Source organism: Montipora capricornis, chromosome 14 (genome assembly GCF_036669925.1).
Source record: "Montipora capricornis isolate CH-2021 chromosome 14, ASM3666992v2, whole genome shotgun sequence".
Taxonomy (NCBI): Eukaryota; Metazoa; Cnidaria; class Anthozoa; order Scleractinia; family Acroporidae; genus Montipora; species Montipora capricornis.
In genome coordinates, this window is record NC_090896.1 from 41,040,884 (window position 1) to 41,054,912 (window position 14,029).

Consider the following 14,029-nt stretch of genomic DNA (forward strand, 5'->3'; position numbering starts at 1 on the left):
TTAAAAGGTTTGTATGGGAATCCAAAGCAAAATTAACTGTTCATGACCCTATACTTTTTCGCCTCCATAAACCAAACATCTAAGTTCAAGATCACAAATGAGATGATTTGGAATCGGTTATCTATTCTCTGGAATTTCTATATATTGTTGTTTGTTTCTCCATACATTTTCTGTAATCTTGTGCCTTCGAAAGTGCAGGAAATGCATGGTAGAAACTTTGTTTAATAAAATAATTTGTTCGATCGCTATTCTATTCAACTTCATTCAGCCGGACTTTTAAACGCATATGTTCTGTTCTGTGAGGAAAAAAAAGCACCCAAAATTTCATATCACGAATACTTTTTATCGCTTTGAACTTCCATACAAGCCTTTGAATTTCCAGTCATGTTGTCCTGATTACCTATGATGCAATCAAAAGCATAAAGGGGTCTACGAACTCAGCAATAATATAACAGTGGTCTGCAACTAGCGAAAGCACAATACAAAACGCTGAACATAAACAGTCTAAAATTTAAGCAAGTCCGTATTAAAAATAAAAGAAAACATCTTCAGTAACAAAATTCTTGAAGCGTACACAAAGATATCGAAATCCATCCGGATTCCCTCTTCAGTTGGAGGGTGAAAACTGCAGGTGTTGGAGGCCATTGTTTCACTCACCATAGCTGAAAAAAACCCAAACCTTTAATAACATTAGGCCTAAACACTATGCTTCAGATAGTGTTTAAATCTAAGGTTAGCATTTTTGTAAAGATTTGGGTTGTTTCAGATATGGTAAAACAATGACCTGCAACCCTAACCCGCAACCTGCAGTTTACACCCTCCGCTCTTCAGTGATGGTTACTTGTTTCAAGAATTTTCTTGGTGAAGAGGAATACTTCTCTTTTGATTACTCAACGGATTATTGCGTTTCTGATTGGTCTACGACGAATGCACAAAATTTGGTTATAGAGTGCAATAGGGAAATTGCCATGGAAACACAGCGATGAAGTAATTTTGATTTCAATAAACAAAAAATCGTTTGAACTTACTCGCGCATATCGTGATTTATGGTCTTTTATGATGTTTTGGACGTTCTCAAATTGCACTAGCCTACGACTCAAGCAATTTTGAGAATTTTCAAAACATCATCACTCGTGCCCATAAATAACGAAAGGCACGCGTGTTTAAACGACTTCGTGTACTTATGATGGAACTGGAAGTTCAAATTTTTAGCCAAGAAAAGGTTGGATAAGGTCAACCAAAGCTTACAGTACGCATCAGGAAGAAGGTAAACAAAGTCACTACAAAGTGTGGAATATTTGCTACATACTTGTCTTCCAATTCTTTGAGGACCACTTTTGTGTAAGCGAATGAACCAACCTGATATTTAAAAAAATAATAAATTAACATTTCAGCCCAGCATCCTTGCCACAACGCTGTTGAACCAAGACTTCATCACCTAAGAGGACGATTTACCCGAAGTGACCTAGTCCCCATCAGCGCTAGAAAAGTGTCGATTTTAAAACTAAATTTGGTGGGAAAATAAAGTAACAATAGACAAAATCGGCTAACTCAATGTTGTACCCAATTCAAACCCTTTCGGGAATAAACTGTTTTGTTTCAGATATTTTTGCGAATAGTACATTATAATGCAAATACAATACACAAAGAATCTTGACCCCGGGAGATTTGAACTGGGTACAACGTTTAGTTAGCCGATCTGGTCATAGTTAATGGAGGGGACTGGTTTTGAAGCTCGGCAAACATCAAAGGAGCAAACAAACATGCTAAGATTTTAGGTTGGAAAGTCCACGACCGTGCACAATCTTTTGTTTTGCACTCATACACTATGCATAAATTCCGTAACCAACACGTTTCTATTGGTTAGTTCCTCAGTACGGAGTAAACAACTATTGTGTTTTGTGCACGGTCAAGGCCAAAAAAGAGAACAAAAACCTGCAACAAAGAAATTTGTCGGGTTTTCGTAACCATTCACCTCTATTTACTATGATCTGGTAAATTGACCCCGGGTATCCGCAGCCCGTCCAACAATCAGGGTCTTAAAATAACTGAGTAGGAAGTGTTGACCTTGAAATTAGATTGTAAATGGTTAGACTAAGATGTCGTCGTAAGATAAGGACAGAAAACTGCACACCGTAAGCCCAGTGTCACAACCCTTGTGGTATGCCCTTGTGACGGACAAGGAATAACCTGCTTCAAGATCGCATTGTCACCCGCTTGGACTGTCAAAGGCACAAACGGAGCCTGTGAGGCATATGATTCATTAAGTCACGGTTAGGTGAAGAGGGTGATCCTGGTTAACAGGTTCTCTAAGTGGTTGTGTGAGGTTGTCACTGACCTGTGCGGAAACTGGAGTACCACGATCGTTGCAACAACCAAGTTATAGGTATGAAACATCAAGTGAAGCTATGATCCTCACAGTTATAAACGCAATGTTAGCAATTGCGAAGAGAAGCCTGAAAAAATTCCGGTGCGACGCTCTAAACAACTGAGCTACGAAGCCACTGACGTTGAGAGCTGATCATTTGTACAATTGTAGGTTCTAATGTTCCCGTGATGAGTGAATCAACAATGAAATGATATATTAAATAATCATATATCAGTTGTTAGCAATTGCTAAAATTACGTTCATAACTGCGAGGATCCTAGCTTCACTTGATTTCATATCCGCATATATTTGGAATGGAATATCTCGGCCAATTTACTTCAAGAAAGGACTACGGCAAGGAGATGTGCTGTGTCCTTGCTACTTGTGTTAACCCAGTTGCGTGGAAGTTCAGCACTCACTACCGAGGGATACAAGTTACCACATGAAAACCTATCAGTTCTAAGATAAACCACCGGCTAAACACCGATTACTTGAAGGTACTTGCTGCTTTTGCAGCGAAGCTACACAGTGTTCTCAAAGTGACCAAGAGCACCATGGATGACATTGGTCTTCAATGGAATCCCGAAAAGTGTAATGGCGGTCGTGCCAAGAACAGCATCCACGCCACAAGGCTCGGCGGGTCTTAAGGATGGACACACAAAGTTCAGGTGTCTTGAAAAAAAGCCTCACAGTACAGGTTCCTTGGGAAGCCTGAGCGCATACATCAGGAGGTCTACATACAGAGACCTTCGGTGACCTGGTCAAGTGCCTTAACGGATAGGAAACGAGTGGTGGCAACTAATCAATTAGCGTTGCCTGTGTAGACTTGCCTAATGTGGTCAGAGAAGTAAAGCATTGGCGAAAAGGAATGCCAGTGACAATGGTGGAAACCATCCATTAGGCTTGCTGGCTCCAGTCTATTCTTCACAACGTAACGGGGGCTTTGGTGGGTGGAAGAGGAAAACAGGCAAATCAAAATCAAGGCTGTTTTGAGGATGTATAGCAACAGGCACCCAACTTTGCAGTTGGTGAGAGAGTGTGAGGAAAGAACAGATGAAAAGGACCACCAAGCATTGGTAAAGGAAGCAAGAGCCTATGCAGAAGAGATGGGTATCTAGTTGCAACTTAGCTATCCGGACCTCCTTTCAAGAAGTTTCTGAAGGACGAATAAGAGGGATGGAGAGACAATGTTGAGGAGGAATAAGATAAAGAGAAGAACACCTGAACAATGAAGTGTGCGTTGCCTGGCAAACTGACTGGCAGATGGCTCGAAACCAAACGTTCGCACCAACAAAGTTCTGCCCCTCATTCAAGATGCGCACCATGGAAAATGAGGCTTTGTAACAAAGCCCCTGAGAGCCTCCCGCTCGTGTTAGCTGAGTGGGTGCCCTGTCCTCACAGAATAAGTATGTTGAAAGGCAAAACGCTGCCCTGCCGGTCTCATCCTTTGAAATGCTGAGAGAGCTTGGGTTTGGTACTGACACCACCCTGGTGGCGCCCAAGACAAGCCACGAGTCTTTGATGCCTCAGACACTCCAAGAAATCCCACTCATTGCCAAGAACACGTCCCTGCAGTAGAACAAAGAACATGTAGGCTTCGTCTAGCACAAAGAGAAGGTGGTGCATGCCGTGGAAATGACCTTCTCGTGGACAGAAAACTGGTGTAGAAAGGGAAAGAAGAGCGTCAAACACGGCCCTCCAAGATGGGAAGTGAAACATCAATTCCCGGGGTACATGATCAAGCAACATAACATAATTATTAGGTGGACAGCACTATGACAGAGCTATTTGGGACCAGGGGGGGGGGGGGGGGGGGGAGGGGAATTCTCCATCGGCTCTCGAGGGCAAAGTGATGTATGGCACGTTGAACATTGCAGGGAATTTTAAATAATTTCATCCAAACTGTGCAACTTGACATTGTTGAGGTAGTAGTTTTCATTCATCATCATCATCACCATTACCATTATCAATAACAAAATAGGATATTCTTTAAGGCCAAACAAAAACAGAAGCCCTTGGTCACCCTGAAAGCATCCAAGAAGCACTGTTCTCCGAGGACATGGCTTGAAACGGCGACCCCATCGTTCATAGATATTTTCTGGGTAAAAACGGACACAACTCAATGGTTGAATTATTTCAAACCGCGTTACCATGCACACCGTGGAGTTTTCCTTGAAAAATAAGAGACAGCAGAAAGGACTTAGATATAACGTTTCATAAGAACATTTCTTATTCAAAGAAAAATAAATCTGATTTTTTTCACGAGGTTTGCACTTTAATTCTATGGAGGGCACCTTCCATAACATATATTATGTATAATGAAAACCCGAACGTTAATCAGTTCAACAGCTCAGGAGTGAATTTCTCTTGGAATATACCTGCTCTAAATGATCCACAAAGTACTTCTTGATATCGACGTCTGTGGTTCTCTGTTTCAATATATCTAGTAAACAAAGAGTTAAGTTCAGCGCATACTGGGCGATATGGAGCGACATTGCCAGCGTTGCTAGTGCCTCAAATACGAGTGCATATCAATAAGAATTGTACTTTTGGCGGAAGACCTGCGAGAAAATATGGCGACGAGTTCGCTCGCTGTGACTTCGTGGAAATCCATCCGCTCTTTCTTTGACACCTCTCGGCTTGCACGAGCACATTATGCCCCCTAGCAATGCTGGATATATCGGGAAAATTAATAATTAACTGTCAAAGGGTAACTTGTAGAGATAGAAATCCAATGAAATTCACCAAGAAATAGCCCTAGTCTTGAAAATTGGCCCAATCAAGAAAAGAGAAAAAATATTTTCCACGTAGGTGGAAAACGAAGATATCACCTCACGGTTGCTCTGCAGAATGCCCTTTTTCATCATTTCGAAAATGAGTAAAATAAGTTGTTTTAAATCTGGACATTTCATCAATATCTATATAATAAACAGCACTCGAAGATAAAAAAATAATAATTAAAAATACTAGAACTACTCTTACTGTTTTACATATCAGCGTCTAAAGGATACTCATCAGTCTTGTACTATTTGAGTCATTCCGTATCCCATGGATAATAGGAAAAGAGAACTTTCCTTCCGTAAGGTCCTCGCAAAAGCTTTTGTTTTCCTTGTACTGTTCAAAAGAGAAGCAGTATATTATTAAGTTCTTAATTATCATTTTGTGATCATTTCATGGTGATATTTTTGAAAAAAAAATGAGTTCACGTCTTCTTACATGTAGCTTCATTTAATTCATCCACAAATCAGAACCATTCACTGAAAAATTGATGGAAAACAAACTGTACACATGTGGAATTGCTGTTAGAGCCCCAGCATCGAATAGGCAAATCTTTGTGTAATCATCATATCCTTCAAAGTTTCTACGACCTACGCATAGAAACCAGCCTGCTCACTGAAGCCTTGAATGTTCAAAGGGCATTTTTAATACCAATTTGAGCCCGACATACTAGATAATCTTTGTGGACTGTTGCACATTTCACTTACAATGTATGAGCTCATTAGCGCTTTTGCAACCCAATAATAAATCAGTTTTAAATGGCAAAATTTTCGCTGATTATGGGAACAAAAAGCTTAAAATTGGGGAGCTGACCAGGTTAAACCTGATTTTCCAATGAGCACAGTCAGCAAAGATATCTTTAAAGGCGAGTTCCAAAGTTTTTACAGTTGGACTCGAACACACAATCATGTTTAAATGGGAGGCAAATTGTGGGAGTGGTGACTTGAACCGCAAAATTTTCTCACAATTGGGAATTTAAATAATCCCGAGCAAGACGAGAAGGTCAGGCAATGTTCCATTCCACGCTAGTTCTGATCCAATGCTTTTAACATGAAAAATACCCTTCTGACATGTTCGCTTACTTACAAATGCACAGCTGCATTTGTACAGCTGTATATGATGAACATATTATTACTATTATTATTATTATTACTATTATTGTGTTAACGACACAAAAAGGACGACATCACTCACCTCTTCTGACAACAGGTTAGCGTAATCGTCCCTTATCTGGAAAAACAATGCCAATGTATCCAGTAATGGAACAAAATTGCTGAAACAAAATAAGGATGCAAGGACATGAACACTAAAAGCGAACAACCAGAGGCAATAAAATAAAAACACACCCACCCCACCCACAAAGTGAGGATCGGCTGATCAAAGGATTGTAATTTCATTCAAAAATAAATAAATCAGTAAGAGGCTAACAAGCTAAACCCAGGCTGAAATTTTGTTTACTTGCTAATTTTCTCAAAGAGATTACATGTATCTTATGCATTTTGTCAATACTGAGACTTAGCACCACATTATTTTATGTAAAAAGGCAAACAGCAAACAGAAATATGCTGATTGTCATAGAAGAAGGAAAATCATCCCGCGTGATAATAGGGTGGGCCTTTAGGGCCAGGTAAAAAGTGGAAGTGAGCCGTGCATAAGCGTAAATTTATACGATATACCGTTGCTTCATTACCTGTCTTTCCCTAAAAGATACCTTTGATCTCTGCCAAAAGAGTATTATCAATCGAATTGAACATTCATTAGTGTTACTTCAAACCGCATAAATTTGAAAGATGATACCTCTTGTTTTCACTGAAAGTCTGCATCAACTTCACGGCCAGCCGGAAAAGTCCCCCAGTTTCTAAAGTAATGATAGACTGATTTAAGATTTCTCGCAGTTTTTATTATTTTTAATTTTTGACTTTCCTATTCATATCTGTAAAGTAAGTGAGGAAAAGTTACACTGCTTACTTCTCTGAACCATTTCTTTATATTCTTCCTCTGTGGGACAGGTGTAGCTGTCTCTCCAGTAGATATCCATCCCCTGACCTCTATGAAGTTCTAACAGTTCTTCTGTTAACACAAAATCAGGTCAGTGATAACTTAGCAACCTACCACCTGTTATAAATATCAATAACCAAAATGATCAATGCCTTTCACGATTATTGTACATGTATTAGTTTATGGCAGGGACATACTACATAAATTAAGAAGGTAATATGTCCCAAGCCATGTGTTTATTCCATACCTGTGAATATATTTATACATTCTGGATGATTCAAGGAAACAACTCTTTCCAGGGCTTTAAAGTACACATAGTTAGCACTGTTGATAGTGTGTGCTACTCCATAGATTTTGTGTGCAACTATGCAAAAAAAACAATAAATTCTTTCGTAAGTAACAATGTCGTAATAATAAATTTACCATTTATATTACTGGTTACTTTACAGATTGTAACTGTTAAATATGGAGAAACCAGTCGATGGTTCCAAACAGGGTCAGATTGAACTAGATGAGACACACAACCAAAGCATACACGTTTCCAACATGACAGTCTACTCCCGAGCAAACCTGCTTTAATGCGCACACATAAACAACAGCCGCTGACAGAATAGCGAATACATAACAATAGTATATTATTTAAAAAATTGCCTTTTCTTTACAAGTGAGCATACTAATACTAAATATTTGTTTGGTGGTGTAACTTGTAAACTAGCATTTAGTACCAGTTTAAGTCCGAATGCAAGAAACAATACTTTAGGGAGTGACTTAATTTTTAAACGTACAGTGTACTGCCTCAGTTTTAAAATGAATTATTAATTTTTTAATTCCAGTAGTGTACATGTACACTTAGCAGGGGTTTCAATAACTTCTCCCATTGAAGGCGGCAGTTTGACAAGTTTATGATAGCATTTTTAGTGAAAATCAAGGCAAACTAGCCGGCGGTGTGAGGCACAGCAGGCGGTGGTATACCGCTGGTAACCGGTTTCTATTGAAACCCCTGACTTAGCACCAGGGAGGGGTCATTGATGTCATTGTCCAGTCCACCTGTTTTGATAATCACTGAACATTTAGTCAGGGGTTTTTGGTACAAATTCTATCCACTCAGCAGACACTGAGGGTTATCTTATAGAGGGCATGAAGAGGGTGCTGCCTACAAAGTAGGAGACTGAATCTGCAATTAATCAGCAGTACGGTTGGCCTGTCTAGACTAATATTGGGTAGAATTGTAACGAGACCTGGCCCCAGTTGTTCAAACGATGGATACCGCTATCCGCCGGATAAAACACTATCCACTGGATTCAACCGGCTTTGCTAGTGTTTATCTACTGGTTAGTGATTTATCCAGTGGATAGTGCTATCCATCATTTGAACAACTGCAGGGGAATGAAATTGGTGTCCAGGTGTTGCGGTCTTATCTACTAAGCCTACAGTACCTGTTGTCAGTTGTAACCCTACTGACAAGATGGCAGTTTGAAATATGGATTAAATATATATTCCTTACAATATTTTTATTATTGTACCCTATCGTAAAAGTGTTTTACCAGGCATTCCTCTTCTTAAGTTTGAGTTATCCTCTATGTCATCAATTCTATTTTTTTAAAAATCAAAAACAACAATTAACAAGTTATACCAACATTAACATTGCCATCACCATCAGCACTATTAATCATTTACCGTACCAAGTCCAAATGAGCACTTTTCTAGTCCACTTACAATAAGCTAGAATTGTGTAACATTTTCACAACATCAGCAATCACATGAAGTTTTTCATCAGAGATCTTTAGCCAAAAATTAAAAGCCTGCAAGTAAAAGAGATGGCACCAGGAATAGATTAATCAAATGAATATGCATACTCAAGACACCTGCATGGATGTGAAGGTTACCCTGCCAGCATAACTAGTGGAGTTTCAAGGGACCAACCTAATCCCTATTCCTACGAATTGCAAAGACGTTTGGGGGTAATCATGTGACAATTGGGCCTGCATGCACAAGGTTTCTGTATTTTTCTGCCAGCTCAGTGGGATTTTGTATGCAAGATGAGATTCTTGTGGACGTATGACCAAGCAATAATCTCAGCGAACACTATAGAATGGCAGATCTATCTAAGAAAAACTGATGTGACTGTTTGCAGCATGGGACAAGGTCCACTAGATCACTGACTACTATCAAAAATACAACAATAATTATTATTTCAAATCAATCATTTCAATTATTATTTCAAATCTTATTCAGGTGGACTCACATGAATAAGCTTTTCTCTAACTTGCTTTCCAGGAACTTGTAAAATATAACTATATGGCTCCATTAAAATCTAAAGAGAAAACAAATAAAGCAAATAAACAAAAACTATGGTGGGGTCTGTTTGTTGTTGTTTGCTCCTGGTGTCTTTTTTTCCAATGGCAGTAAAAAGCTATACTTGTATCTGAAATGAGCTTGTTAAACTCAGCAAAGGACTTATGTCCTTAAGCCAGCCAGTTGCTGTTTGTGATAATGTTTTTTGTCAAAATAATAATATCATTATTATTGTTCTCATGGGTTTGAAGAATTGTTGCTTCAAAAGGAGGATTGTAAATTTTTCCCTTTCCAAAAAGCAACAATTTGTCAGATTTAATTTTAAGGCTGACTAAATTATCCTACAACTATTGCAGCAACTATATAGTCATTTTAAATTTAATTACATATGTACCAATACTTAAAGGGGCTACGTCACACTATTTTACGGTCTTTTTTTTGGAGAAATCTTTAGTTAATTATTACGAGTTGTGGAATTCCTTTACCATCACAACACAAACAAGATGATTCTGAGCAAACACATCCTTTATCAAGGTGATTTGCTTTTAACTTTAAAAAACGTTGGATCAACCTTTGAAGATTGGTGAAATGCAATCTGTTTCAATCTTGGCCATTTGTGTCCATCCATGCCTCTCTTTCCTTTTGCTGTATTTCTGTTATGCTGTTCATCAGTTTTACATTCATTTGTAAGTGTGACAATGGCCTGTTTAAGTTTCTGCAGTCATTTAACCATTTCACCACTAAGAAACCATCATAAAGGTATCCCATACATGAGAAAACCAGCTGATTTATTGGAAAATCAGGTGTGTTTCATTTAGCTCATTTTTCAGTGGGAAGGAGTCATTTTGGTATAAGGCAAATCTTGTATGAAACAACACGGCGGAAAACATGACTGTGCTTTCAGGGGTTTGTTATTGTAGATTTCATTAATAGCAATTACCCCCCTCTAGATATCATTGGTTAGGTGGTTTCCAGATCTTAAGTGAAAACGGTTGAAATCCTGGAAAAGTGGCATAGTAGGCATGGGGACATAACCGAGTTCCAGGAAAACCGGGATAGTGTGGTGAAAGGGTTAAAACAGTTAATCATGAGCTCCAACATTTACTACAGTTAACAGTGGCAAATCCAGGGGAGCCCGCAACTGTTTCAAAAACTAATAACACCAAATGTATGGTTGGCATATTAACATCAATGGTTATCAAGTTGTAAGTTAAAGGGGCACTGTCATGAGCTGCGCATGCTTGAGTTTGTTTGCTCTCAAACCCACGAAAAATGCAAGCCGCCATCATGGATTCACACGTGAGTCACGTATATTTGCCGGAGTTTCTCCTTTGTCCACCATGGCCCTCCCCAGTGGACACCATTTTGAATTTGTCAATTCAACTTGAAAAAAGTTAACCTAACACTTTTCAAGTTTTCACAAGACGCTAGCGCATGCGCTTCTCGTGACAGTTTCCCTTTAAGCTTTACACTAAGCACTATGTATACAAAGGTCATATTTTACTGTGTGCACAGTGATTTCGCCTGTGAATGGAAGCATTGCTGCTAATGACCTTGTAATATGTTGATAAAGATCGGTCCAGTAGTTTTTATGCCATTGCTGCGTTGCTGACTGTCAAACCTGGGTACCCAAGAGCCTTACTTTCACTCATAGGCAAGGCCCAAGTTGTTTGATGGGAAGATACACAATCCATCTCTATAACCAGTGGATAAGCAAAAGGATAGTGATTCATCTTACAGATTACACTATCTGCCCTTTGAAGAATAGGGCCACTACATTGCAGGATTTAAAAGTATCTTAGATTATAGTGGCAGGGTTTCTTTTTTTTTTTTTCCTGTTATACGGATTGTCTGAGCTTAACTGCTGAATACCCCGATACTCATTTGCATTCTGACTACAGTAGTCCTTCAGAGAAACCACCGAATTCTAACAAAGGTGGTACGTGGGTATTCAGCAGTTATCCCATTGTGTCCATAACAGAAGTGCGATTATTTGATAGCAGAGTATTCCCACACAGGTCCGAACTTCATAATGCATGCACTACTTTCTTTCCAATCGGTGACAAAAACAAGCTGGAACCTACCGTCCCACAAGTTGATAGTCTTTCATGAATCTAAACACTTATTACCTTCTCCTGAGATGACCCATCAGAATCTTTCAATGATGACTCATTCCTGACAAAAGGCATATTAAAGAGAATACACACTAAAAACTTTTCAAAAACAGAGAAAATTGAAACCTAAAATGATTTATAATTATACTACTGCCACTTCCTTATGCGCCATTTTCTGCCCTATTTCAGAGAATTACCGCTGGCTCACTCATAGACTGCTCTTTGTCACGCATTTCTTCCTGAATCCCTCAACAATAGGAAAAAAAGTTGCAAGCTCTGGCAACACTGGCACTGCTTCCAAGTCATTAAATGTCAATGACGTTTCTTACCAGAGGAATAAAACAGATGAAGAAAGATAATGTCCCGTAATTGACCTTCATGGCCTAGAGACGGAAAACGCACATTGCGTGACAATGATTACACCAGTCACGAAAGAGAGCTGGAGGCTTTGTTGAGTGCTATCCCAGAAGATACGTCCGAACGTTAGCACTGGTCATGAAAACGGACCCACACAGAAAAGATAAAAATTACTCCACCGCTATCGCTTGGTCAATACGTCAAGGCTTCAGTATGAGATTTCATTCCGTTGCTATCGCAACGCTGCTTAACGCAATCAATTGCGCCACTGACAAACAAGCCTGACTGTCAGCAGGATTAACTTTGGTGCTATGACCTATCATTACCATAGCAATTAGCGTAAGCAAGGAGGCTGGTAAAGCGTTCGTTCCAGCACCGGTCAAAGTCTCTTTTGACTTATGGCTTTTTTTTTCTCAGGTAGCATTGTAAAGGAATGTTCCACAGAAAGAGCATTTCACCTTCATAGTCTTATTCCTGACAACATGAGCGGCTCTAGCTAGCCTGCGTAGCCAACGCATGGGGAGAGGGAAGAGAGTGACCGAGCCGCGCTGAAAGGGAATTGGGGAAGGGGAAAAGGGAGGGAGTGCTTGGCGAGACACAATGCATCCGAATCCATTTTTTTTTTACCTCCGATAAAATCCCGCCAATTTCAAGTAACGAAAGAAGTCACATTTCTCTCCTCTCCATGTGCGCCGAGGGGTCAGGAAATGTTTCCAGTATTCACTCCTTTAGTCGGGTCGCATTCACTTTTCCATATTTGCTTCCAAGTTCTTTCAGTTTACAACCAAAAAATTTCACCAAATTTGACAAAGTGAAAACTGCTGGTTCATTATTTTCAAGACGCTTGTCCATGTACCCATCCACTCAGCTCCGCAAACGCAAGCTCGTCTGCATCGACAGAGTAACTATCAAGCTCAATCGAAACCTTGGACTTGCTCGATTATATAGGCCAAGCAGGCACTTCGCAAGGTATTTTGCTTTAACGGCAATCACGTCTGCGACACATAACTTAGCAATAAGCTTGGCGTCATTGAGTAACACAGCACACTCAAAGACATGAACACCAAGTGCCCTAAAAAATTCCTCAACATTTCTAATACGAGTCAAGGATCCTGCCCCAGCATCTTTCCCTTTTATATTTGCAGGACACTCTAAACGATCCCCTGTACGGTAGTTTTCTGGCAAATAACAGAGCGACTGCAATCCATGGGTAATGGAAATGTAATCGATCAAATTCACTTTAACTTTACAGTAAAATATAAGAAAAAAGGAAACAGATTTATGCGGAGGCGTTAAAAAAAGCTTTTCTGAAAGACAAAGCAACTGTTTCTTCTGCCAAAAAAATAAATAAAATAGTTCCGATTTTTCGCAATTTTCGTAAAAATCGTTAAAATCGCAAAAATCGCGACTCTTGTCGAAGATTTGTGTTCTTTAGCTTTTCAGTGTTGTGCGATGTTTGCGATTTTAACGATTTTAGCGAAAATTGCAAAATTTGCGAAAAATCGCAAAACTCGCAATTTTCGCTAAAATCGTTAAAATCGCAACTCTTTTGGGGCACTTGGCTTCTCTTGCTTTTCAGAGGTTTGCGTTTTTTCGCAAAAATTGCAATTTTCGCAAAAATGGCAAAAATCGCAACACTTTTTGGGCTCTTGGCTTTTTACAGCTTTTCAGAGTTCTGCGATTTTTGCGTTTTTTCGCAAAAATAGTAAGTTTCCCAAGAATCGTTATAATTGCAACTCTTTTGAGGGATTTGGCTTCTCTTGCTTTTCAGTGTCTCGCAATTTTTGCGTTTTTTCGCAAAAATTGCAATTTTCGCAAAAATCGTTAAAATTGCAAAAATCACAACTTTTTGGGGGGACGTGGCTTCTCTTGCTCTTCAGAGGTATGCGATTTTTGCGTTTTTTCGCAAAAATTGCAATTTTCGCAAAAATCGTTAAAATCGTAAAAATTGCAATTCTTTTGGGGGAATTGGCCTCTCTTGCTTTTCAGAGTTTTGCGATTTTTGCGTTTTTCCGCAACAATTGCAATTTTCGCATTTGCGTGCAAACCTGGACATATCTCGCAAAAACAAGTTTTTTTTCTTTGATTTAGTTGCTCATATCGCAAAAACGAACTCGGT

The 14,029-nt window shown here is 39.3% G+C and overlaps 1 protein-coding gene and 1 long non-coding RNA gene across 4 annotated transcripts in view; one reads left to right on the forward strand and one right to left on the reverse strand.

Annotated features, from left to right (window-relative positions):
• The window catches only part of LOC138032804 (uncharacterized), a 9,773-nt gene extending 5,589 nt beyond the window's left edge, over positions 1-4,184 (forward strand). The window contains exon 4 of one of the 2 annotated variants that reach the window (XR_011128464.1): positions 1,395-4,184. This is a non-coding gene — a long non-coding RNA (uncharacterized lncRNA). Of the gene's footprint in view, positions 1,296-1,394 lie in introns of those variants that run through there. The other variant, XR_011128462.1, reaches the window with a different exon arrangement.
• Positions 1-11,753, reverse strand: part of LOC138032792 (geranylgeranyl pyrophosphate synthase-like) — a 12,080-nt gene extending 327 nt beyond the window's left edge. Inside the window, exons 1-11 of one of the 2 annotated variants that reach the window (XM_068880519.1) lie at positions 11,569-11,753; positions 9,390-9,458; positions 8,861-8,946; positions 8,689-8,735; positions 7,392-7,508; positions 7,115-7,216; positions 6,944-7,004; positions 6,341-6,419; positions 5,380-5,482; positions 4,747-4,811; positions 1,310-1,359 (exon numbers count right to left, since the gene is read on the reverse strand). In XM_068880519.1, the coding sequence (XP_068736620.1) occupies positions 1,310-1,359; positions 4,747-4,811; positions 5,380-5,482; positions 6,341-6,419; positions 6,944-7,004; positions 7,115-7,216; positions 7,392-7,508; positions 8,689-8,735; positions 8,861-8,946; positions 9,390-9,458; positions 11,569-11,628 (839 nt within the window). In that variant the 5' untranslated portion in view covers positions 11,629-11,753. The remainder of the gene's footprint in view (positions 1-1,309; positions 1,360-4,746; positions 4,812-5,379; positions 5,483-6,340; positions 6,420-6,943; positions 7,005-7,114; positions 7,217-7,391; positions 7,509-8,688; positions 8,736-8,860; positions 8,947-9,389; positions 9,459-11,568) is intronic. The other variant, XM_068880520.1, reaches the window with a different exon arrangement.
• Positions 11,754-14,029: the final 2,276 nt, after the last annotated feature.